Raw genomic sequence first — 25,731 nt, forward strand, 5'->3', positions numbered from 1 at the left:
TCAGAAATAGTATTATTTACATTGTAATTACATTCAAACATATTGAATATAGGTCAGAACAAATTTTATGTACATTAAGTATATTTTCAAACATTTTTAAGTAAATTATAAAGATTATTAATAATGTTGTACAATGTAGTGTTTTAAATTAAAATTAACATAGCAATAGGTTTTGTAAATCTTTATACAAAACTTTTAACAAATATTTTCATATATAAACATTTTAATATTTGTAGTACAAACATGTTATACCTTTTTTATTAATATTAATATGTAAAATATTAATATTAATTATTTTTACAATGTTTTCGAAACAAACATCTTTTTAACATAAATAAAATTTTAGCATTTATGCAAAAAAAAATTTAACAATTTTTCATACATTGTTCTGTAGTATTATCTTTTTAGAAATTATAATAATAAATATTTTAAATTTTAAAATATTTATTAATATAATTTTACAAATTAGGAACATTTGTTGACAATTTGTAGGTAAATTAAAAAAATAGGTATATTTTTACTAAATAATATAAAATATTTGTGTGTGAATTTACTGTTTTACCTGATTTATTTAGGGCTTTTTAGTATAGTTAAATGTTTTATTATGTTTTGGACACTCTATTTTGTAACCGGGTAATGTTGTTTTGGGTCATTTGGTTTGAAGGGAAGCTCGCGGTTGGGAGTTACTTCGCGTCGTGAAAGGTAAGGTTTGTTTTATGTGTTTTAGATGGTTTTAAATTTACTTTTGAGCCTAGTTAGATAATGTTTAGTGTAGCTGTACATATATTAGTTATATTTGGAAATGTTATGTGTTAGAGTTGCGTGTTGTGTTTTTACGTGTTTTTAACGATGTGTAGGCATGTTTCGCAAGTTAGGTTTAAGGTGTTTAATGTATATTTAGAAGTGTTTTAAATCTAGTATTATTGTTAGTACGTGTTTATGTGTTGTTTTATGTGGGTGGGAATGTCAGTTGCTTTGTTTTTACTATTTCTTTTCTAGGTTATTCGTTTCGGATGGACTCTTTTTTTTTTTTAAAGAAGTGTGTGTTCGTTTTATTGAACAATATGGTTTTTACACTACTTTAAATGTTTCGGTTTTCATGGATCGTTTTTTAATATTTTTAGCTATTTTCGGGTTTTTCATGGATTTTCGAAGGATATTTGGTGAATGGCTTATGGATTTAATCGCCAGTTGTATTTTTGCATTTTTTTTTGGGAACCATTTTTTTAATGTTTGGATTGTGTAAGCAGGAAATGGATTTTTCAGACTTTGGAATAAACGTGGTAAGTTAATTTATTATTATTTCTTGTGGGTGGGTATTGTTTAATATTATTGTTCATTTTTATTTTATTACAAATATTATTAATGTGTGTTAATATATTTTTGACAATATGTATAAATATGTTACACACAGTAATTATTTTTGTAATAAGATACATATATTTTATGTGTTTGATATTATTGAAAATGGGTAATTAGTCATTTATTTGTATTTGTACTTTAAAGAAGTGTTTTAGCTATGATGTTTAGGTATTCTAGGCCTTTGGTAGTAGGGTACAATTTTACTTGTTGCTCTAGATATTTATACATTTGTTTAGTTTGTTTTGAGGTTTTTGGAGTTAGCTGAGTTATGGATTGTTCCATTCGGAACTCTTGATAACTCTGTTCTTTTTGTAGGCATGATATAAATCTTTCTAGTGTTGGTTTTGTTCTGCCTGTTGATTGTAGGAAGGCGTTATGCCATCCTTCAACTGCGTTATTAGTTTTGGATTCTCCATTTAAGGTGCTTCTGTATACGTTCCACCAGGGAATTAAGAATTTAGGGTTTCTTCTGTGGCCAGATCTATGTAGTCTGCCGACCCATGTATCTTCGAAATAGTCCAATAGTGAACTTAGTTTTTCTTCATTTTGTTTGTAGAAGGCGCTGTCTATTAAAATGTTGTAATGTTCTGTTACGTCTGTGTCAGGTACATAAGCTAGTGCTATGAGTTTTTTTATTTGATATGCAAAAGATGAATTAGTTGCATATTCAATGCTTAGGGCTGATTTTTGCATGTGTCTCCATAGGCATTGATTAAAATGATAGTAACAGCCTTGTATGGAGGTATGGGGGTGTGTTTTTAATATAGAATTAATCATTGCATGTTCAAAATCTAGGATTATTTTTTGTGGGGAAAAGTCATTTGTTTTTTGTTTTATTATATTTAATAGTTCAGTGTATGTGGAGTTATGTTTGTTTGGTAATAATGTGTAAATTAATGGTATATTGCAATTGTGATATATGACATGTATTGTATATAGTTGGAAAAATGGTTTGGGACATATGGTAAAAGTCCCATCCATCATCCAGTTATGTGATTCTTGTAGTTTACAGAGATTTTTAGCTGTTCCAAATATTATTATTCTTTTGTCATTGTTTTTATTATCAAAAATGACAAATGGTTCTTTGTTGAAAGTTATACTTTGTTCTGGACTTAGAATAACTTCACTGTATGTGTGAGGAATTGGGGTTGAAGTAGTAGTGGTTTTTTTAGTACGTGCAATAGTTCTTTTGAGTGAAGTTACAGATGGCATTTGTGTAGTAGCAGTTTTAGGAATTTTGGGAAGCTGCTCTTTTAAAATTACACTGGTAGGTTTTTGAGAACTTGTGCTAGCTTCCTTTATAGTTTCTAAAGCAGATCTGACTTCGATTTCAGTAATGTTTGGTGGGTGGTTATGTTCTCTAGTGTATAGTACTGTTGTTTGTCGTGTTGTAGCACGCCCATAGCACTTATTAGAGTAGTATTTAGTGCATTTCCAGTTAACTTTTAAACCATACACTTTTTCCTGTGTGTAAGTGTACCCCATATAGCATAGTAACATTTTTCCCTTCTGGCTTGTTATGAATTCAGCTCCTTCAGTCATTTTGATGTAGCTTTATCTATGAAAAATATATATTATAGTTATTATATATGATGTTATATTAATTTTCAGTAGAAAAAAACAAGATTTAGTTACTATATACTTACAACGTTGGTTTTGATGTGTTTGAGTAGAATGCTCCTGATTCTTTATTTGTGGGATTTTCCTCTAGTATTTTCTTTGTCTGGAAAAGAAAAGGAAATGTGTTGTAATAATTGTTTCTATATTTTTATAGGGAATGGTTAGGGGATTTGCAATTGGGATTTAATTAGGGTGGTATTTTAATCTATTAGTTGATTTTTGGTTGTGAAATACTTACTTTTTAGTTGTATCTTTTTTGGTGCTGTTCTGTATTTTCTTAGTTTCTTTTGGAGTTTCCTGTAGTGAAAACATGAAATAGAAAGAAGACATTAATTTATTTATAGTGTATGTATATTGTAATTACAATTTATTCTATTTGAGTCTTCATGAGAATAATATAGTTAACTTACTTTTGATAGTTTTAAACATTTCCTGTATGTTGATTTTCTTATATCTGTAGTTGCAATCCAGTCGATTTTCCTCTTCATTCAATTTCGTTTTTTTGGTTTTGGACTGTGAATGAAGTTGAACTTCTTTTTATAGTGCTTTGGATGTTGTAATATGTGTTTTATTGGTCAGTTTGAATTCGGAGTGTTTTTATTGGTTAGTTCGAATTTTTTTTTTTTTTTTCTGGTAGTTAGTTTCCTAATAAGGAAAACGCTAATTAGTGGTTTTGTGGTGTATTATTCTATATGTATTTTTCTAAACATTATATTATGTATTGGATGCATGAATTGATAAAGTATAATTTAATAATATAGTTGTTTAATGTAGGAATGTTGTTAATAATGTTTTAGTAAAGAGTTAATTATTTAAATCCATTTTTAAATGTAGTAAATATATAATTGTTTAATAATAATTTTGTGTAGAGATAAAAGACATTATTTGGTGTTTATGTAGTTTGATTTTAGGTTTTCATTAAATGTTATATAGTCGATATTAGTAAAATGGAGATATTTTAGTGGTCGATATTTTAGTTTACGATATTTTGTTATGAAGTATATGTATATTATTGAGCATCGATATTTTAGGATTTCGATATTTGTGTTGCCGATATTTTGTGTACCTATATTTATGTAGTTCGAAATTGTGTGTTCGATATTTTTGTAATGTTTTAAATAAGTATATGATGTCGATAATAATGTGATCGATTATTTTGTATCGATATATTTGTAGGTCGATTTTTTGTCTTTCGATATTGTGTCAGTGATTCATTAATGTCAGGGTATCCTTTGAGTTGATTTCATCAAGATGGAAATTGAAATCACCCAAGATGGAAAGATAGGATTTTCCAAAATAAGGTTCTAGGATTCTGAGGAGATCTGAAGAAAAACTAGCCCTAGGGCCGGGTGGCCTGTATATGAGTATCCCAGTGAAAGAGATAGATGGAGCACACAAAATGCAAAAATAGAGTGCCTCAAAGCGATCTCCAGGCATTGATAGAGATTTAACAGTGCAAGAAAAAGAAGATTTTAAAAGAACGGCAATTCCTCCACATCTACGCAGTGGTCTATCCTGCCTATTGAGAGAATAGCCATCAGGAATGGCCAAGAGTAGATCGTGACCGGAGGAATCCGAAGCCCAGGTCTCCGTGATAAAGACCCAGTCCGGCTGTCTTTCTTCCACAAATTCGTGGAAGGCAACATTGTGCTTGATCAGCGATCGCGCATTAATTAGGAAACCGGTTTTAGGCAGTGAAACAGAAAGGCATCCCGAGCGCGAATGGGATCTAATAGTACTGGGAGCGGGGCAGCGAAAGGAAACCTTACATGTCATCCATCGCTGGGAATGTAAGATGCCTTCAGGAGAAAAGCGGTGAGAGCATCGCTGCACTGATGGTCTAAAAGCCATGAGTTCCGACATAGAGTATTGCCTAGGCACCTCATAGAGTCTAGGGGGGTGCCAGCCGAGTCCAGCCCGCCCTGCAGCATGTCCTCAGCGCGGACGGGCGCAGATGGGCTGAACTCAGGCGTAACTCCGGCGGAAGTCCGGCGATCCCGCTACGCGATGACGCTGCGCGTAGGCATGGCTGCTATTTATGTTGGTCGAGCCTCCTAAATGAGGACTAGACCGCGATGTGGCTCACCCCTCACCTAATATAGCCGCCAACGAGACAATGGCGAGGGACCCGCGAAATGCAGTGCTTTTTCCAAATTACCGTGCAAGTAAGGATGACAGCATGCAGGTAAGCGTGGCCGGCAATGTTAAAATCAGGGGAAAAATAGTGCTAACCAAAAATAACCTAGACGACAAAACGGGAGTTTTAAAATAAGCAGGAGCTACACAATGACAAAGCGCTGCAAGGAAATGCGCCGAGGCTGAATGAGATGCGATAGCGGCGGCACGGCAACAGCCATACGGTACCGCATGAAAAGAATAGAGGACACAAAAGATATCACAGACCCCAGAGAAAGAAAGCAATTGACTGTATAATAAGACAACCGACGGAATTGCGACAATAGTTAGTTGAGAGAAGACCAAAAGGGAAAACAGCACGTGAAAAACAACCCACTGAATAAGGCAAAGAAGACCACTATCTGGGACTGTAACAGAGGAAATTGAACAAAGGCCGACACAGGAGCCTATTCAGACAAGCAGTCTCCATCTGAGAAGAAAAATCATATCAGACAGAAGGGGGGGGGAGTTGACGCAGTGGAGAAAGACAGAATAATAAGTGTGGAAGAACCAACACCACAAGCGGAGGTCCACATCCAACCGATCAGTAGAAGAACTGAAGAAACATATGGAGTGGCAGCGCAGACAGTATAACATGAAGAAGAGAGGAAGAGAAGGGAGAAAAGGAGAGAAAATTCCACAAGGAAAGGAAAATGTCAGTGTTCATGGGAGAACCTGGAAAGAAAGAAAGAAAGAAGGAAAGAAGGAAAGAAAGAAAGAAGGAAAGAAGGAAAGAAAGAAAAAGAAAGAAAAGAGCATTGCCTGGGCCAGAGCTGACAATGTACCCTGGGCCAAGAAGTAAGCCCTCTTTCCTTGCATCTTCTAGGAAAGAAGGGCACTATTAAGGTGAAGGAAAAGAGCAAGGAGAAACAAGCCCCATGCACCATCCTGCCAAACACATAATGTGACATCCACTATAAGGTGTACCAAAGTGCCAGAAACATTTGGAGGGATGTCCATAGGACATACCGACAAAGTGTACTGGAGGACAGGGAACAAGGCAACTGTGCACCCTCACAAGAAAAGCAGAATACCCAAATGGAACTGGGTAAACCTTGTATCAAAAGGCATATACAGCCAATGGGGCCATAAAACAAAATTTGCCCCAAAAACGGGCACCATAACTAGTCATTGACAGGTCAGGAAGCAGTAGGATATATCTGCTGTAAGCAGTAGTTCCTCATGGGTGGCACTCATTGGGGAAGTGTGAAAGAAAAAAAACAATGGCACCGTTCCAAAATGGCTCACATGTGAAACAAAAACCAGGTGGCCATACCCTGTACAAAATGAGTACAGGAGGAAAAGAGAAACGGACCGTACAGCAATCAGAGATTAAGATTTTACTCCATTATCCTGAAAACAGCATACAGCAGACTCAGCTTGAAAGCCAAACAGATGATAACCATTGAAAGGCATGTCCACCAAGGAGGATTGAACAGCCTCCGAAAAACCAGAGGTGCTTACCAAGCACGCCGGCGAAGAGCTAATGAAAGGGCTATGGCTCGCCCGACAGAATCTGTGGTATCAATGCCACAGCGAATCAGCAATTCAGCCACCTGATAGCCTTCCTTGAGTAAGAGAGTCTTGGGTGTCATCAGGGGTGGAGGGGAGAAGGCCCGAGACGGAATACTACACCACGTGCGAAAAATAGCGCAGAACGCAAGCGGTATTAAGGGGAACCAAAGCAGAACTGGTGGCAGAAAAGATATATCGACCAAGAGCATCAAGACATTTAGACTCCTTGGCAGGAGGGATGTCAGGCAGGGTGCAGGTGTCAGGGGAGGCTGTAGCAACCTGAACCACAAAGCTGCATGGAGTAGGCTGTTGGGAGAAACAGTTGAGGTTTCCAGCAGCAGGACAGTGCCTATGAGCTATAGACTAGTCCACAGAAGCCATTCAAATGGGTTTATCCCAAGAGCCCAACAGAATATCAAAGAGGGCTTCACTGAAGGGGAGCACAGGCTCGGCCCCCCTTTGGCACTGATGAGGCCTCCCAAATAGGAGATAAATGCCCACCTCTACATAAGGGGGCTGCATCTCCAGAACCACAGCAATTCTCCACAAAAGCTTAGCAAAAGCAGATGTAGCCTCAGTAGTGATGCTGTGAGGAGAAAACAAGCCAGAGGATAGGGAAGAGTCAAGGTCATTAGCATCACTAAGGTCAGACACCCAATTAAACTCCGGAGGAGGCTGAGTATTGTCACTCATGTCATCACAGACATCACCAAAATATTTGTCTCCCAAGGGGAAAATAGCGGAGGCTCCTCTAAAGGCAGAGGAAGGTAGCCCAAAAGAACTGTTCTATCAACCCCGCTCCTGACGTCGGTCGGCACTGAAGAGGTGATAACTCGGTGTCAGGAAGGAGAGACATAGTAGCGGCAATCTGTGCCATCGATACCGATGTCAGTGCTGGCAGATCAAACACTGGCGTCACAGGTGGGAAACCCGAAGGGCTGTGCACGGGAGCCGATATTGATTCGATCACAGATCCAGAGAGCCACACTGACAGAGGGGGGTCCTGCTGGCTTGGAGTAAGTAAAGGCTCCTCCAGCCTCCTTGGGGTCCAGACACGTATGAGAGGGAGGCGGAGAGCCAAAAATGCCATGAAGGGAGAGATAGTATTCCCTCATCTGATCCAGAGTCCCCTCTGCGCCGGGGAATATTGTCAGGCGTAGGGCTGATTTGCTCTCTGACTCAATAACCAGAGGAATAGGAGGCGTTGTAGAGACACAGAACGTACATGGTAAAGTCAGGGAAGATTCCGAGTCTGACCACCTACGGCATGACTTACCAGTCAACAACAAAGATGAAGGACTTCGGGAGCTGGGCCTCGAGTGGTCCACGGAGGGAAAAGAGGACTGAAACTGACGAGGGACCTTCAACCACCACGCCACTAACAGTGTCATATGGTGCTCCTGCAACTTTGACGACTGAAGCTGAAGACATGAACCGCCCCCCTCGGAGTCATGGTGCATGCCCAGAAACCACATGCAAATAGAATGAGGGTGAGGATGTAACATCGTAGTCCACAGGACACCAAAAACATCCAGAAAATAGCACACTATGTTGTCCACAAATGTCGAGATAGGCCAAAATTGGCCAGAGGTACTGCTTTTTGGATCCGCGTGGAAAAACGGAAAGGAAGAAACTGACATCAGCGTGTCAGGGGAGAGCTTACATGGACTCTGTCAATGTCACATCTGGTGGACGGCGTGACTATGGAGTTGCTCAACGCCTTCTACCGATGCGCAGAGGTACTGCTGTGGAAACGTTTCCGGATCCATTCTGGCACCTGGGGATAATTAAAAATGGTAAGGAATCTGAGCCTAGATGTATCAATCAGATTCATTTTGCGATTCCCAGTGGGTAGCAAATAGACCTACTTCATTAATATTCATGAGGTAGGTCGCAAAAATCACAGGGATGGTAGCCTGCTGGGATCAGCAGACCACCATTACTTACAATTGCTTTTAAATAAAACAATGTTTTTTTTTAAATGCAGCCCATTTTCCTTAAAGAAAAATGAATGCATTTCAAAAAGAAAAATGAAAATCTCTTTAAATTTTTTTTTACAAACCCTTTGCACCCCTTTCCATTTGTGAATAGTTTACCACCCACTTGAAGTAGGAAGTAAAATGCTAATGTTTTACGAACGCATTTCATCTGCAAAACATTCACACATACCATTGTGATTCAGTAACAGGAAGTGTTGGCATAAACCCGCCCCTTCCTAATACCAAGTCACAAACACAGTTTGCGATTCAGTAATAGGTTACCGAATAGCAAACTGGGCCTTTGTGCATTGAAAAATGCCTTTTTGTCATTCGCAAACGGCCCGATTCTGCAAATCGGGCCGTTAGTGTACGAAGAAAAGCTTTGTACAGCTGGCCCTTAGTCATTAATTAACGTTTTAATTACTATTTTTTGACATTTTATTTTTTACCATTTGAACTGCTAGGATAATATTTCTTGCATTTCCAGCCTTTATTTTTGGCATTTTTACTTGACACACTTTTTTTGAAGTTAGATTGTTTTTACTTAATATACTTGTTACAATTTTGATATCTATCTTTGCTTGCCCTTTTAACTAACCCTGGGCGTAGTACTATGCTACGCTTGCGGAGCGGGCATAGTTTGCACTACTACGCACTACGCGAATTGCACGTAGCACAGTGCAAAAATGCGCAGAGTAACGGGCATTTTTTGCTTGCTCGCAGTCCTCAATGTCAAGTTGGCGACCGCGAGCGAGCAAAATCAACATCCCGGAGAGAATTTTTCCTCGTTCGCGATCAGGAACATCAAGTTGCCGATCACGAGCATGGATTCTCAACGTGGGGAGGTCAGGTTTCTCATTGCGAGTGGTCGCGTATGCTCACGACCGCTCGCGATAAGAAACTACCAGTCCGCGTTGAGAAAGCGACCGCTTGCACTGTGCAAGATGCCTTTTGCAATGATTGCACAGTGCGGACAAGCATCCGGCACTGTGCAATCAGTGTGAACAGCATTTCCCTCCCATACTACGCAGTTAGCGTAGATACGCGTAGTGTGCGTAGTGCGTAGTGCTACTACGCTAACTATGCCAAGGGGTACTTTTAACTGAAATGTTTTGGGGTTTGGGATTTTTGCATCATCTGGCAGTTCTAGCTAGGTGTTGATCTGAGATAATGTCAGGACTTTACTGGCCAGTCAATCAGGCAAACTTTGATGCCACAGTTCACCTGAGCATCCAACTGCAACTGTGGGGGCTTCATCCTGCAGCTACAGGATATTACAATGTGCAGATATAGTAAAGTACTTTCAAAATAGCCTAGAAGAACCCTCCAAATCTACTTCCAATTCAGCTGCAGCCTTTTTATCGTCTGGCTTGACAGCACAGATGTCCCAGACAATTATGTGAGTATCACTAGAGAGGGGCTTAGTCTCAGTTGGGAGCCAGTACATGTTTTGATTAGGCAGAAGTTGTGTGCTTCCACAAAAGAATTGCTTGCCCTCCATGCAGCTGTGATCATTTTGTTAATTTAGACAGCTGCCTAAGCTTGAACTTTCAGGGGCACATACATGATACCGGAAGGCTATTAAAGTGTCTTAGATAACTAGATAATTTACGTTGTTTTTCTCTGGCACCAGCACCGATGAGAGTAGGGCGGTCATTAGCCTACATGGATTTTTATGTCTGGTTTGACAGTGCAAATTTCAACTGACCTGTTAACCTACCCCAATATAATTCTACAGTTCTTTGATATCACAGAAATACATATTTATTCCCATGCTATTTGCTTGCAATACTTCATATTTCCTTACAACATTCCTTTATATCCAAACCTATTAACATTCTTCGTTCCTTCAAGCCAGTGCTTACTTTTGAGCCGGCGGTTTCCAGTGCTCAACACAGGCATTTAGGGGCCGATTACAATGCGGCCCGAAAGTCGGAGCCTTCCGGGCCGCATCGCAATCGGCACCTTGGTTTACTTTCCGGGCCCCATAACAATTCTGGCAGTCGGAAACTAAACCTGCCAGTCATTCTGGCTGGCTTCCAAGTGGCTCGTCAGTCGGAACAGGCTCATATTCCAAAAGGGGGGCCTTTCCGTCCTTTTGATTACGATGCACGGTTTCCAGCATGGTTTCCCACATGGAAACCATGTCAGAAAGCGTGTTTGGGGGACCCCAGCAGGGCCCCCTTGTGTGTGAGGCCTTTGGTTGAGGGCCTAGGAGCCCCCCGTTGAGCCTTACACGCCGTGGCAGGCACCTTGAGGTGCCAACCACAGGGTGCAGGGATGAACAGCACCTCCCATATCCCTGTGGAAGCATGTATTAGGGCCGGATTACGACCGTAATACATGCTCCCATAGGGAAATTAAGGAAAGCAACCGCATCCCAATTAGGCGGTCGGGACCGAGACGGTGTCGGGCAGACTTGAATCCGCCCAACATCGTAATTTGGCCCTTAATTGTCAACACTAGCACGTATAACCGTACACCACATGGTGGCGCTGCTACTCTAATTATGAAATCTGCACCACAACAGTTGTTTAATAATTTAATATACATTAAAAATCACTCATACCTGCTACCCAAGTGTTAGACCCAGCGGTTTCTGTCTGGCTGGGAAGCATCAAAGCTAGACAGAATCCACCTTCCTAGATAGGATGAGTATGACACACTTGTCCGATAACCTGTGCTCACCCTTGGATGGCTTGGCACAGAGCAGTCCAGCTTATCCTTAGGGTCAAAGTGTAAAGTATTGGCACAACACCACCCTCGCAACACACTGTGGTGCCGATTACGATCCGTTAAAAACCGGGTACGAACCATCGGTCGGAGCGTTTTCCCCGTCAGACTCGTACCCGGTCGTAAAACTTTACAAACATGGAATTACGATTTGCACGGAAACACCATTTCCGTACGAATTGTAAAAAACACCGACCGACGAAAATATACATACGAATGTGATCCGGGAATGCTGCGACGTGACGTCGGGACGCTTTCAGGCAGCGTTTCACGACCCAGGAATTACGATTCGAACCGACAGCAGTCCGGACGGCAATATTTTCATGGCACCCAAAAAGTGCCGGAAAAGCGAAGTACGGCGTGAAACGACCAGAGTAGGTGGCCCGGTACGCGCCGTACCCCCGCCAAGCCCCCGTACGTATGCGCCGACCCCCCCCAGCCCCCGTACGTACGCGCCGACCCCCCCCAGCCCCCGTGAGTACGCGCCGAACCCCCGTGTATGTACACCCCTGTACGTGTCGAACCCCCCGTGTATGTACACCCTTGTACGTGTCGAACCCCCCGTGTATGTACACCCTTGTACGTGTCGAACCCCCCGTGTATGTACACCCTTGTACGTGTCGAACCCCCGTGTATGTGTCGAACCCCCCCCCGTGTATGTACACCCTTGTACGTGTCGAACCCCCCGTGTATGTACACCCTTGTACGTGTCGAACCCCCCCTGTATGTACACCCGTGTATGTTCGAGTCGTACCCCCACCCGTGTATGTACGGTGCGTACGCGCTGGGGGTACGCACCGTACATACACGGGTGGGGGTTCGACTCGAACGTACACGGGTGTACATACAGGGGGGGTTCGACACGTACAAGGGTGTACATACACGGGGGGGTTCGACACGTACAAGGGTGTACATACACGGGGGTACGACTCGAACGTACACGGGTGTACATACACGGGGGGGTTCGACACGTACAGGGGTGTACATACACGGGGGTTCGGCGCGTACATACGCGGGCGGGGGGGTCGGCGCGTACATACGGGGGCTGGGGGGGTCGGCGCGTACGTAAGGGGGCTGGGGGGGTTGGCGCGTACATACGGGGGCTAGGGGGGTCGGCGAGTACGTACGGGGGCTGGGGGGGTCGGCGCGTACGTACGGGGGCTGGGGGGGGTCGGCGCGTATGCGGGCACGTCTCCATGGTTGCTATGGGAGTTCGGTGCGGACGGTGTTTTTTCCATCCGGTTGTAACATCGGACGCACGGGATGGATCGTGATTCCGCGGTCGGACTTCACTTTTCACATTTGTACGGTAAATCGTCCGAGGACGTGTCGGACACATTTTCCGACCCGAGGACGTGTGGGGAATAATTCCCAATGCGATTCGTATGGACTTTTTACCATGCGAATCGTAATTGGCAGTTTGTACGGCACTTGTACGATTCGTACGGTAAAAAGACCGGATACGAGTCGTGCGGGGAATTTTTTTGCCGGATCGTAATCGGCACCTGTGTGTGCTACAAAAAAGACCCCATGTCGTATGTATAAAACACTGGGCTTTCTATTACACACACATTGATACTAAACTGACATGCACATTAGATATATACTTTACAGTTATATGCAATTGTTGAACTCTTCCCACGGCATGATCATATATGTACTAGTCACAAGTATCGATTTGCCCCATTATCACCTCAGCCTCGTAAGCAACATGGACCCATGTGTATACTTCCTGAGGAGTTCACGATTCAAGCAATCCCTCCCACATCAAAAGTGACAAATACATGTATGCAGGCTGTTCAGAGGTATTCACTTTCCCGCTAACACATTAGCATAAAACACAACATTCCCAATATCGCTTACCCCGTTCTGGTGCAATGGTCAAGAAATCACAAGTTCTGACTACACCTCATGAATCCAGACTCTCAGCCACATAAACTCCACCAGCGAAAGATACACATTGCAACCACTTGCGACACTTTGATTAGATTGTCTGGATGACCTAAAGTGGAAGGAAAGAGTTTCATGTTCCTGTCTATCCAGATTAGGTACTCAGACACCCAGCGGCACCTTGATAAGTTCAGGATCACTATCCCTTCTATAGGCAAAAGATTGTGACACCTGAAGCTGGCAAACTTCCAATTTGGAGAACTGTTTCCCCTCCATCGGAGGTGCGAGCTGCAATTGCCCCAGACAACCTGCTATGGGTGCACCAAGGCACAATGAAAACCCTCAAGTCCAGTTACTGTATTCTCAACAGCATAGTACCTTGTGGCGTGGTCCGAGGAGAGGCAGCCAGTGACCTCAGACTCAGGCAGCAATGTCAGGCAACATCATCCTCCCGATCTGGAGGTTGAAGACAGTCTAGGATACCAGCTTGGGTGCCGCCGACTCAGCAAACTTCTCCCAACACCCCTCGGACACCACACACTACAGAGTGCGAGCTAGCCCAGGTTCCCAGTTGTAAGCCTGGGTCCCCCAGATTTAGCAGACTTCCCCTGCACTCCTCAAATTCCTCATAATACGTGTGAGAGGTTGGCCTGGCATATGCTGGTCACTAGCTATAGTGGCCACCTTGCACCAGTCCAATTCGACTCTTAAGGTAGCTAGGTTTAAGACAACCTTTTAAAGAAAGCTATCCTAGTGGTAGCGGTGGAGAGCAGCCTTCAAGCTAAGTCTCAGAGGAATGTAAAGCAGCTTGTTTTACCTTATAATCTCTAGAATTACCAAATGAAAGGACACCACACAGGTATATATATCAAATATATATATGTATTTATTACTAGACACACTCTACTAATCTCTTTATGAGATTAGAAGTCAGGGACATATGCAAATATCAACGTTTCACAATAAGTTAAGCACAAATATGGCTGGGGCCCTAGGGGCGTACCGGACCGTATACTAAAAAAGAGGTTTAGGAAAGTCGACTTGCAAAGGGACAAGGCCTAGGGCCTGTAGAATCGCTGGGGCTTCACTAATCCACCCAAGGCAGGTAAGTAAAGAACCCACGGGAGACGCGTGCAGTGTGAGAACACAGCCGGGGATTCCTATTGATTACAATGGAGCAAGTTGCAGTTGGAATTTTAAAGTTTTAGGGTACTTCTAGAGAGTCTACAAGCAAGCCACTTACAATGTAAGTAGTTCGAGGGCCAACACCCACAGGAGCACTGGAGTGCACAAGTTACCTCACCCAGGGAAGCCGGGTGCATAGGTGTCTTTTGGTGTCGGGTCGCGTCGTCGTTCTCTATGGAAACCGAAGACGTTTTGCTGCTTGCGAAGACTGGAGAAGTGTCCGGTGGAATCCAAGGCTGGATTCAAGATGAAGAAGACCTGAAAGCAGAAGGGACAGTGTTCACAGTCACTTGCCAGTGACCCGGGGCCAGGAAGATGAATGCCCACGGAAGTCGGGTGATTTCATGTGATCAAAGTTGTTTTGACTCTTCAGCCACGAGGTCCAGGAGGTGTCGACAATGACCAGAAGCTGGATTTGGAGTGTCCTATAAAGTCTGCAGCTTACTGAGGTGTCGGCAATCGGATTGGAGCAAACAAGCCTTGGCAACAGCAAGGCTTGTGGAAATTGAAGAACGTCAGCGGTGCAGACCAGCAAGGTCTGAGAGACTCACCCAGTGAGGGTAAGTCAGGGCAGGCCATGAGCAACCAGTGGAGCCCTTTGGTTTGATGAAAAAGTCTTCAGGGGACCCACAAGCCAGCCGGCAAGGGATCGCAAAGACACCTCATGAGGATTTGTTTCACAGGAGTCCACGGTCACTCGGGACGAGGTAGGCCTCTGATTTTCAAAGAAAATTCTGCTGGAGGATTGGACCACATGTGGTCCAATGCACAAGTTTGTAGAACGTTGTTAAGGGGTTGCACTCGACAATAGTGCACGGTACCCAGGTATTGCTGTTCCTCGTCACTCGTCGGGTCCACTCACCTCAGCTCTGCTGGGGACTCACAATGGCCATCGAGAAGTCAGGAAATTCACTTCCGGGGCTGCAGGGACTTCGGACTCCAGCGGGAGTGGGAAAGTTTGTGACCGTTGATTCAAGTTTTTGGTGCCTGCCAAGCAGGGGAGTCATTCCTTGACTCCAAGGGAGATTCTTCAGTCTTCCAAAGGTAGTGGAACATCAAAGGTCCAGGATTCTTCTTGTAGAGTGTCGTCCAGGGATATCTGATTTGCAATGGCAAGGTTTCCCTATCTTATACTAAAGGAAAGGGAGGGACTAGCTCTATGACCACTCCTTTGGGAGGGTCAGGGGAGTGGGTGGTTACACCCACTTCCCTTTGTCCAGTTTCGCGCCAGAGCAGGGGCAGGTAGCCCCTGAACCGGTTTGAGCTGGCATATGCACAAAGGAGCCTACTGCTCCCACAGTGCAGGACTTCAAAGCACTCTAGGAGTGCACCCACCCAGCCCCAAACACCAAATCCTGTCTGGAAGGTGGTTACACCTCCCTGTGATAGGATGCCTATTGTTGGGCCTCCTCCTCTGTGAGTTTCAGTCAGCAGCAGGAGGGCAGCCCAGTGTCTGTGCTGGTGGCATCCATTTTGTGATGCCAGGGCTCTTTCAGATTTCCACCGTGTTTCCACAGTAGGTACATGTCTGCCCCTCTAGAATGGTGGTATCATACTCCCACACCAGTTACTGGTGTGGGGGTATGATTCCAAGTTGTTTGACACCAGACACGACATGCTTTGATGTAGTCATTCCAAAGTTAGCATTTACCGGTAGGTTATAATGCACTTAAGAGTATATGGTTTAACTGCATCCACAAACAGCCACAGAGAATAGACTCTGCCAGCTGCAAAGGGGCCCTGCTCATGCAGAGGCACCCCCTCACATTGTAAACCAAGCACCCTGCCCTCAGGATTGATAGGGCCTGCCTTAGGGGTGACTGATAGGTTTATATGTGTGTGTATGGTGAGATATAGGGAACCTATACCTCAGTGAGGAGTGCTAACACTACCTCACCCAGGCTGCAGTAGCAGGCCTGTGGTGTCAGATTTAGTCTACTTCCCAGGGGTGGCATAATACATGCTTCAGCCCCTGGTAAGCCTGTGAAGTACCTATGCCCGTGGTACCTAAGGTACCATATACTAGGGGCTCATAAGGTACCACAGTATCCAATCACTAGTGCATCTAATATGCACTCCAAGTTGTTTAGAGAGAACAGAGAGACTGGTGCCCTGATTAGCAGGGACCCAGCCAGACTATAGCCAGAAACCAGTGTTAACATCAGAAAAAAAGTGGGGGCAACATAAGTGCAGATCCTACTCTCCTACACTACGGCACACTCAGGTGGGCACTAATCGTTACAAGCATTCTCCTCTGCACAGTGTGATTACTGCACACGTCAGGTTGGTCCTTGTCCCAACCGACGATCATTTCCACCCATTTCCACCACATCCAGCATGGCCCTTATGTTCTTGTGGGAACTGGGAGATCCTTTTATTCCCTGGGCTCTCGTGGACAGGAGGCCAACCATCGGGCCCTATGAGAGTGCTTAGGTACCCGGGTTACGGCAGTTGGCATCTAGCTGCAGGCCAGAAACATCGAGGCAAAATCCACCAAGTGATGGTCCCCTTCCTAGAACACGAGAAGCCCAAGGCTACGTGAGGCTGCAGATAATCCAGTTGCAGACCCTCCTGCCCCAATAGTTCTTCTTGTTTATGTTGAGTGTCGTACCAGCGTAGTATGGGTCAATCCCCAAAGCGTCTCTAACTCCTGAGAGTAGAGCCCCAGTAGTTATAACCACAATGGCCTTTGAAGATGAGCTCAGTTAAAAAGGCCACCTTTGAAAGGCACGGGCCCTCTCTAAATTATGTCCTGTCTGCCATCCTACCCCTGGAGGCTTGATCAATATCTTTAGTGGGGTCAAGACCCTGCCCCTTGGAATGCAGGTGCTAATTCCACAGCCTCTTATCCACCCCAGGAAGACCCCTCAGAGTCAGAGGTTTGCAGTTTCCCTTGAGCCCCTAGTTTATGTCTGTCTTTTCAGTAATACACAGATGTAGCTGTCCCCCCAGCACCCAGACGTGGATTGGAGACAGGCTGACCGACTCGTAGAGCCACGAGCACAGAAATGACCACTTTCCCAAAGTGGTATTTCCACAGTAGTAATGTTGAATCTACTTGCATCACTGAAGAGGATTTGCCATTACTAACTCATCTATATCAAACACTACACTGCCACTCTTCTGCACGTAGGAAATACAGCTCAATAGCCTTTCCAGCAATCCTGCATGTCAATCCAATGCAAGAAGCAGGCCCTATCATACCAAACACACCCTTCCGGTGCCTTTCACTACCAGTGCATGCAGCGCCCTACCTCTTTCCGACACCCCACCCTGTCCTCAGGGAGTACTCTGATACAACGAAAGACATGCAGAACCTTGGCAAGTAAATTATTAAATTCCAAGCCTAGTAACATGCCCTAGGTATATTTCTTACCCCTAGTGAAGGGACTTACAGCAAACTCAAATCAGCAAATCATGTATACACCAATCACCAGTATGTATATGACTAGCATGGCGCATTGGCGCTGAATAGCAGTGTCAAAAATGCTCCAAGTCCTATGCCAGCAAAGCAAGGTCCAAACAGGAGGTCAGAAGTCAAAAAGGTCAGGGAAGACCATGCCAAAAGATGCCATATCTAACACTAAGGGCCACATGTGTGAACACATTTTTCCATGGACACAGAATGGGTAAAACCCTTTGATACATCTGTCCCTAAGCCATTTGTATAGCTTTGGGTGGCATTAAATAGCCTGAATTGTCCCTTGAACGAGTGTGAGGTTAGTAGCTTGATTGGTACTGTCTTTGGCAGTGCTGGAAGGGGCAATGTGTGGCGCAAGCTGCAGTGTCTTCCTGTCGGGCCTTTATATTTTCACAAATTAAACACTGCTGGATGCTGCAGTGTCTCTGACAAACGATAGCTGTCAGACAGCAATAGAGTAAGATTTGTCATTGTCAGTGAAATGTGCCTTAAGTAATCTTAACTCTGCTGCTACCTGCATGCTTTTGAATCATCTGAGGGCCACCACTACTGTGGGCTGACAAGCCATGGCACCACGCCGCCACCCTGCGATTCCACCACATTCAATGGATGGTACTCAAATATCATGCAGTCGACCCCCAATTCAATACTGCCCAGTTCACCACTAGAACCCATTGCTCCACTTGCAACTACTCTTCAGTATCCGCTACAGTATCCCATAATTCACCTGTCGCATTATTCCAGGCCACGCACTAGTTTTCCTAACCAAGGCTGTGCATTAGGCTCCCAAAGCTGCATTCATGGCGGGAGAATTTATGATTAGTTTGTTTACCTCAGGTGACTTCTTGCCGCTACCTGCCTACCTTTTGTCTGGGGAGTCGAATGGGAAAGTAGGGAGACAAGGGCTGTGGGGGGTGTTGGGCAGGGGCACGCTCCACATGCATTTTAGCAGATTGCAAATGCAATGGTAGACTAGAATTGTAATCACGCTCAAGGCTTTCAGGGGGTTACACACCCCCACCCTATTTACTGTAGATCGCCCTTCTCTGCACTAAACTGTGTCCGGGATTTATGCAAACTTCCAAAAAGAGTCAAATATTTCGTAATGTATTAAAAAATGAGAAACATCATGAAGTTAAACAGCAGAAATCTGCAAAAAATTAAATAAACGAGAAGTACATAGATTGCGTCACTCTAAACATCCGCCACCTTCCAGTTTCAGCCGAGGTTTCCGGGAAACAAAACCTTTCTAAAATTCCAAGTAAACGTTTGCATGTTTGTAAAGGGGCCTCTGAACATGTGTCACTGTTCCCTGTAGTGGGGACAAAAAAGGGCATAGTTTCATGACATAAACGATTCGCACAATTTTGCATCATTTGCCCCAAATAACAATACGATGCAATTACATTTGCACCATAAAGCTGCGGCTCAGTGTTATTTTCACGGATCAGAAAGTGCATGTGACATTTTTGTATTGTTTAATGAGTGTAAAATTAAGATTTTCTACTTACTCTTTTTTGACGAATGGATTACCTGGTGCTTTAAGCCTAACACCCCCAGGCTGACTGTCCAGAGTTATATTGGGAACAACTCGAGATTCAGATGTTCTGTCAGTTTCATCATAGTCATGAATGCCATTGGTTTCATGGACTGCCAAAGTCTTGTCCGAGTTCCCTTCACTCTGATGGTTCGGCGTGATGTCGCCTTTCTGTTGTGCGGGCGGACTTTCTTTGCTCTGCTCACTTGTTTTGTGTTCAAGGGATATTTTGCTCACTTGCTCTTCTTCTTGAATGTGGTGTGAGCCATTCAAATACCTGCTGTCATTTTGCTCCATTGCTGGATTTCCGTCTGAAGATTCGTTTTCTTTAGAAGGAATTTTAGCAGCATTTTCATCATTTTGCCCGATTCTGGGAGAATTTTCCTGTGGCGTTTTTTCTTGAAGCGAAAAAGTTAGAGATTCACCTTCCTCATTTTCGACTCGATTGTCAATCGTGTGATCTTGTGCTGAAAGTTCTGCTTCTGCTAGACTTAAAGCATCGTCAAATGTGCAGCTGATTTCATGCAGGCGATTCTCTGTCACTCCTAGTTGTGCGACAGCATCTCCCAGCTCCTTGACTATGTTGGCAATGTAATCCAGAGGCACTGTATATATGGCAAAAAGACATCGTAAGCAAGGAATAATTTCCAACACATGTAGCTAAACCATTGATAAATAGAAAGTACACCGTATGCACCAACTTTAACAAATATATTTGTATTGTGTGTTTGTTGCTCAGTGTTAATGGTTCAACATATTTGCTTTATTGATGGCTCTAAATGTGTTTATTTGAATAGAGAGTAAGAGTCTCACTTCAACGTTGGCAGAATATAAGGGGCAAACAAGCTATTTTCTCACTTTTGGAAACTAGCACATATTTGACGAGGAACCTAAGTTGTTTAACTTCTGATTTTGCGCTTGCTATTACAACCAATTGTTGGCTGCTGGTAAAAATTATTAACTAGCGTGTAAACAATTGTACTAACTTTTGCCTAATTCGAGCAAATATTGATTTATTTTATGCTTATTTTTTAAAGAAATAAAGAGGTGCAAAAAATCTACAGGATAACAGATAAGCATTTACTTAACATAGTATTGTGCGCTGATATCTTGCAGGGGTTCACACATACTGCAGGTCATTTCCATTATGGCTGATCAGCATTCTATACCGTACATTGTCGCGCTGTGCTATACGGGAGGACAGATTAGAATAATATATGCAATATTATAACGCCTGCTGTACATTAGAAGGATATTTCAATTCACAGAAGACTTCTGAGACCACATAGAGGAATGAGGCAGAGGACAGAGTTGCTTTATGAGGTCTCGGAACTCCCAGGCTGCTTGCAATATCATTTTCTTTGTAAAACAAAGGCTACTGTAATCCCAATAATACATTGCCTCATCATAACCTTTCTTCCAAAGACGTTTGCTATGTCACATCAGTGAGTATTTTTACAAATATGTAGAGTGGCTTGCAAAAAAAAACATGTTGCCATCAATAGGTCCTTTCTGCTAATTACTTTCAGAAAATTGCTTTGAAGAGCGGAAAAACAGGCTCTGGTTTTCATGGGAAACAGTGTTTACATCATATGTGCTACAACGCATGCAATTACAACGCAGTAGTACCAACGATCGCGTTGCTACAACGCAAGCTATTACATCGCAAGTTGTTTGTACGACTTGCTGTAGGGGGCGGCCTAAGCTAAGGAATAGTATAATTTACTATTCCAACACCTTCCCTACTGTTGCACACTCTGGAGTTGGATTAGTAAATTATACTATTCCTAAATCCAGCGCGCCCCCTATAGAAAGTTGTAGAAACAACTTTCTATGGAATGATTTGTGTTGTAGCAACGCGGTCATTGTAACAACTGTGTTGTAATCACATGCGTTGTAGCGCATGCAATGTAACATCGCATATTCAGTTTTCATTGTTTAAATAGCAGAAGTAATTTGCTCTGTGACCTGCCTTTCACACTGTCTTCTGGCTCTGACAGAATCATTGTTTGTGTCAACTAAACTCAAGTGTAGTAAATTGTTACAATTAAACACGCACATCATTTTCTAACTACAAGTGTCTAGTGTCTAGACTATAATAAGAAAGTTAGGGACAGATTTATGCAGGGACTGCGGGCAACAATGTGTACTATTTGAATACGTGGAATTGGACCAAATCAAATTCTCACACGTTCCACTGGTCATATTTTCTCATTTGCATGGGCATGCTACATGCACATGAGAGAATCTATTCCCCATGGACATGCTATCTTTATACTGCTGATAAAAGTACGTTCAACAGCAAACACTCTCCCAGGGAACACACAATGGGCCTAATTCATGACGATTTTTCTATGAGTTTTTCTGACTAACTTTTGTACTACTCCTGGCTTTCTCAGAGCACCAGGAGTAATTTCTAATTTAAAATATTTCTAGAGCGCAGCGTACACCTTGCGGTTTCTTGGCGCTAGGGGGTTCGGCAACTGAGGGAAAAAGACCAGAAAGAGAGATAAGAGGAGATATAAGAGGGTTTAAGTGGGGAAAGCCTGGCTGAAGAGGAACGTTTTCAGATCTCTACGAAAGGGGAGATACTGCGTGGCAGAGCGGAGGTGGTCAGGGAGTGAGTTCCAAAAAGTTGGGGCCAGGGTAGAGAAGTTGGCCCCGCCCCACTTTTTACGTGTGAAGCGGGGGATCTGAAGGAGGGACTTGGAGGAAGATCGAAGTTCTCTTGCAGGTAAGTAAGGATTGATTAATGAAGAAATGAAAGCGGGGGCAGTGCCCTGTCGGGCCTGGAAGACCATACAGCCAATCTTAAAGAGGGAACGTTCTTTTACAGGGAGCCAGTGAAGCTCCCTGAGAAGGGGGGTGGAATGGTGATAACGAGGGAGGCCGTATACCAGCCGGGCTGCCTGGTTCTGAATAGTCTGGAGTCTACGCAAGCTGTACGCGGGGATGCCATGATAAAGAGCGTTTGCGTAGTCCAGTCGCGATATCACCAGTGCGGACATAATGATCTTAAGTGCCTGGGGGGAAAAGAAACGGGAGACAGTGCGGATAGTGCGGAGAGTGAGAAAGCAGGAGGATACCACGGAACTAATTTGTGAGTGGAGGGTGAGCTGGTTTTTTATTTTGACACCGAGTGTTTTGACCGTGGTGGAGGGGGTCGGTGCGGGACCAAGAGAGGGGGGCCAGAAGAGAGAGTTCCAGGGGCTGGATGAAACACCAGTGAGAACCAGCTCGGTTTTATCCGGGTTCAGCTTAAGGTGGTTGTGGTTCATCCAGTCCCTGATGAATGTCATAGTTGACTGGAGATTAGAAACAGAGAGAGGGGAAGGAGACAGGTCAAAGATGAGCTGGAGGTCATCCGCGTAGTTATAGACGGTGACCTCCAGCTGCTGGAGTGTGAAGATGAGAGGAAAGATATAAAGATTGAAGAGTAAGGGGGAGAGAGAAGATCCCTGGGGAACACCACAGGTGACGGGGAGAGGAGTGGCCGTGAAGTCGCCTAGCCGGACCGCCTGAGTGCGGTCCCTCAGAAAGGAGGAGAGCAAGACCAGAGCTGATCCCCCGATGCCGGCCGCCTTGACACGGGTGAGTAAGATGGTATGGTCCACCGTGTCAAAGGCGGCGGAGAGATCAAGGAGGACCAGTGCCTGGTGTTTGTTCTCGTCCATGCCCTTTCTGAGGTTGTCTAAGACTGAGACCACGACTGATTCGGTCGAATGCCTGGGACGGAACCCGGCTTGGCGGGATGCCAGTCCCCCATTTGCCTCAACATGGGCGCTAAGTGCCGCGGTGACGTGGCGTTCCATCACCTTGCCCAGAAAGGGTAACAGGGAGATGGGGCGGTAGTTGGCCGAGATGGAAGGATCAGCGCCAGGTTTTTTCAGGATGGGCACTATGGCAGCTGCCTTTAGCGCAGGGGGCACTACGCCCTGTTCCTGGGAGCTGTTGAGGAAGGCAATGGGGGGGTCAGGGCAGCTGGAGTAAATTTGCTGCAGGACTCGTGCCGGGCAGACGTCCGCGGGAGACCCCGACTTCACTTTTGGGAGTAACTCTAGGAAAGAATCCTGAGTGAGGGGGGGAATGGAGGTAAGAGGGCATTGAACAGAAGGGGGGAGGGATCGACGAAAGCGGAAGAGGGCGGTGGGATTTTGGTCTTGATGGTAATTATTTTGTCTAAGAAGTAGGTGTTAAGTTGGTCGCAGAGGGGCTGGGAGGGAGGGATATGGGGCGAGGTTCGGTCTAAGAATGCCAGGTCATTCACTATGCCAAAGATTTCCCTGGGTTTGTTTTCTGCAGAAGTTATTTTAGACAAAAAGTAGGTAGTTTTTGCAGCCAGGATTGCTGTTTTGTATTTGGCCAGTGCTGATAAACAGTGAGTTTTTGATAAGGGACTGTAATTTTTCCTCCATTGCCTCTCCGCCCGTCGGGCGCTCAGTTTAAGATCTTTTAGGTGGTCGTTAAACCATCTGTTGGAGTCCTTAGGTCGGCGGATGGAAATACGGCGTAGGGGCGCCACTGAGTCGCAGCCTCCAGCCAGCCAGGTGTTGATGGCCTTGGCTTGAGAGGCAGATGGTAAGCCAGCAAGAGTAGGGGCGGAGTTGCGGAGCAGGGAGGTCAAGGAGGGATAATCCAGTCTATTCCAGTTCCGCGCCCAGTAAGCTTAATTTACTTTCAGAGTAAGTCACAGTGAAATCTTTTCGAATCCATCCCTAAATGTTTGTCACTCAGATGTGGAAACCATTCAGTGCAATAGCTGTGCTGGTCTTTGTGTGTGGCCAATAAATGTTGTATATGGCCTTGACCCACCACAATCTTCCTCTACAAGCAGATGTAAGTGTCATAACTCCAATCAAAGGACCACAGGGCCAGTAAGAGCTAATGGGCACAACAGTGGTAGTTGAGGCCTTCTACCCCTTATGTCCTGGGGTCCAGCCTACTATGTGAGCTGAGAAGCTGGGCCAAGTACCCTTTCGGCACTTGACTCTCAGTGGTACTGCGTGTCAAGCATACTAAGGTTTCACAAGCAGGATGAAGGTGGAGAGTGAACACAGGTTCACAGCTCAAAATACAGCGCGCAACACAATAAATGATTGCCAACTCTAATACTTACCTGTATGTTAAAGGTGGTATACCACAAATAATATACAGTCTTTATTAAACCTGAGCGGACTTTGTAGAGTTCCACTACGTGGAACTCCGTGAAGTGCAAAAAAATTCTGCAGTGCTACGCGGAGCTCTGCGAGCGGTGGAGTGCGTTAGATAAAATGTTGTTCATGGTGATTTTTCCGCACCGTGCAATAATCGAGAACAGCACCATACACAGAGCAAGCGGGTGCTGCTTCCTTTCTGCCGCTCGAGTAGATTTTTTACTCGAGCGGCAGCTTTCTCAACTCAAACAGATGGTTTCTCATTGCAAGCAGTCGCAAGCATACGTGACTACTCGCAATGAGAAATCCGACCACACGCATTGAGAAATCTTGACGGGAGTTTGATTTTTCACCCTCAAGCTCACCAACTAGATGTTGATGTGCATGAGTGAGGGAAAAAAACAAGTTTTTCAGAACTCCGCGACCTCCGCGTAACGCGGAGTGCTGAAAACTCCCCAAACTCCAATGCGGAGCAGAGTTCACCACCCAGGGTTAGTCTTCATATGGCATGCATGGTAGAATTAGCTGATACAGGTCTTGAGTTCCACTTCCCAGTGTAGGGACCGTGTTGATGGAAATGGTCACCACTTACCTGGTATGCCACCAGATATTTTGCCTTCGCTACCCTATTTTTACAGAACCCATTTTTGTTGGCAATAGGACTCAGTGAACTTTACTCCCTTCAATCAATGTTAAAGTGATTGTGCTCTACCTTTTAAACATGGCAAACATGGAATACACCCAATTGGCACCTTTAATTTGCATATACGTCTCTAGACTATGGTCGTATATGTACCTAGGGCCTGTAAATTAATTACTACTAGTAGGCTACAGTCATTTTACCAACCAATAAAGTAGCCCTTTAAAACATTTCTCATGCCTGCCATCGCAACCTGTAGCATCTTTTCATCCTGAGCAAAATAAAACTTTTGCTGCTATGAACCCCAACATACCCCAATATAGGCTTAGGTAGTTGAACGACCCTTTACCAACATCTGTCCTACCGTTGCTCTACATAACGGCTCTGGTGCTGACTTTTTACCTAGTTAGGTGCTACATAAATGTTGTGTGGTTTTCTCCAAAAACTAGCCTCATTTATTATGCATGAGGATTCTCAGTATCACAGCAGGATTACCATCTTCTGCATAATAACTCTGTATA

The 25,731-nt window shown here is 44.3% G+C and overlaps 1 protein-coding gene across 1 annotated transcript in view; it reads right to left on the bottom strand.

Moving 5' to 3' along the window:
• The window catches only part of DTHD1 (death domain containing 1), a 350,756-nt gene that overhangs the window by 301,543 nt on the left and 23,482 nt on the right, over positions 1-25,731 (bottom strand). Inside the window, exon 2 of the mRNA XM_085643317.1 lies at positions 19,392-20,022. Within this exon, the coding sequence (XP_085499443.1) occupies positions 19,392-20,022 (631 nt within the window). The remainder of the gene's footprint in view (positions 1-19,391; positions 20,023-25,731) is intronic.

This window comes from Triturus cristatus, chromosome 2_2, assembly GCF_964204655.1.
Source record: "Triturus cristatus chromosome 2_2, aTriCri1.1, whole genome shotgun sequence".
In the NCBI taxonomy this organism is placed as follows: domain Eukaryota; kingdom Metazoa; phylum Chordata; class Amphibia; order Caudata; family Salamandridae; genus Triturus; species Triturus cristatus.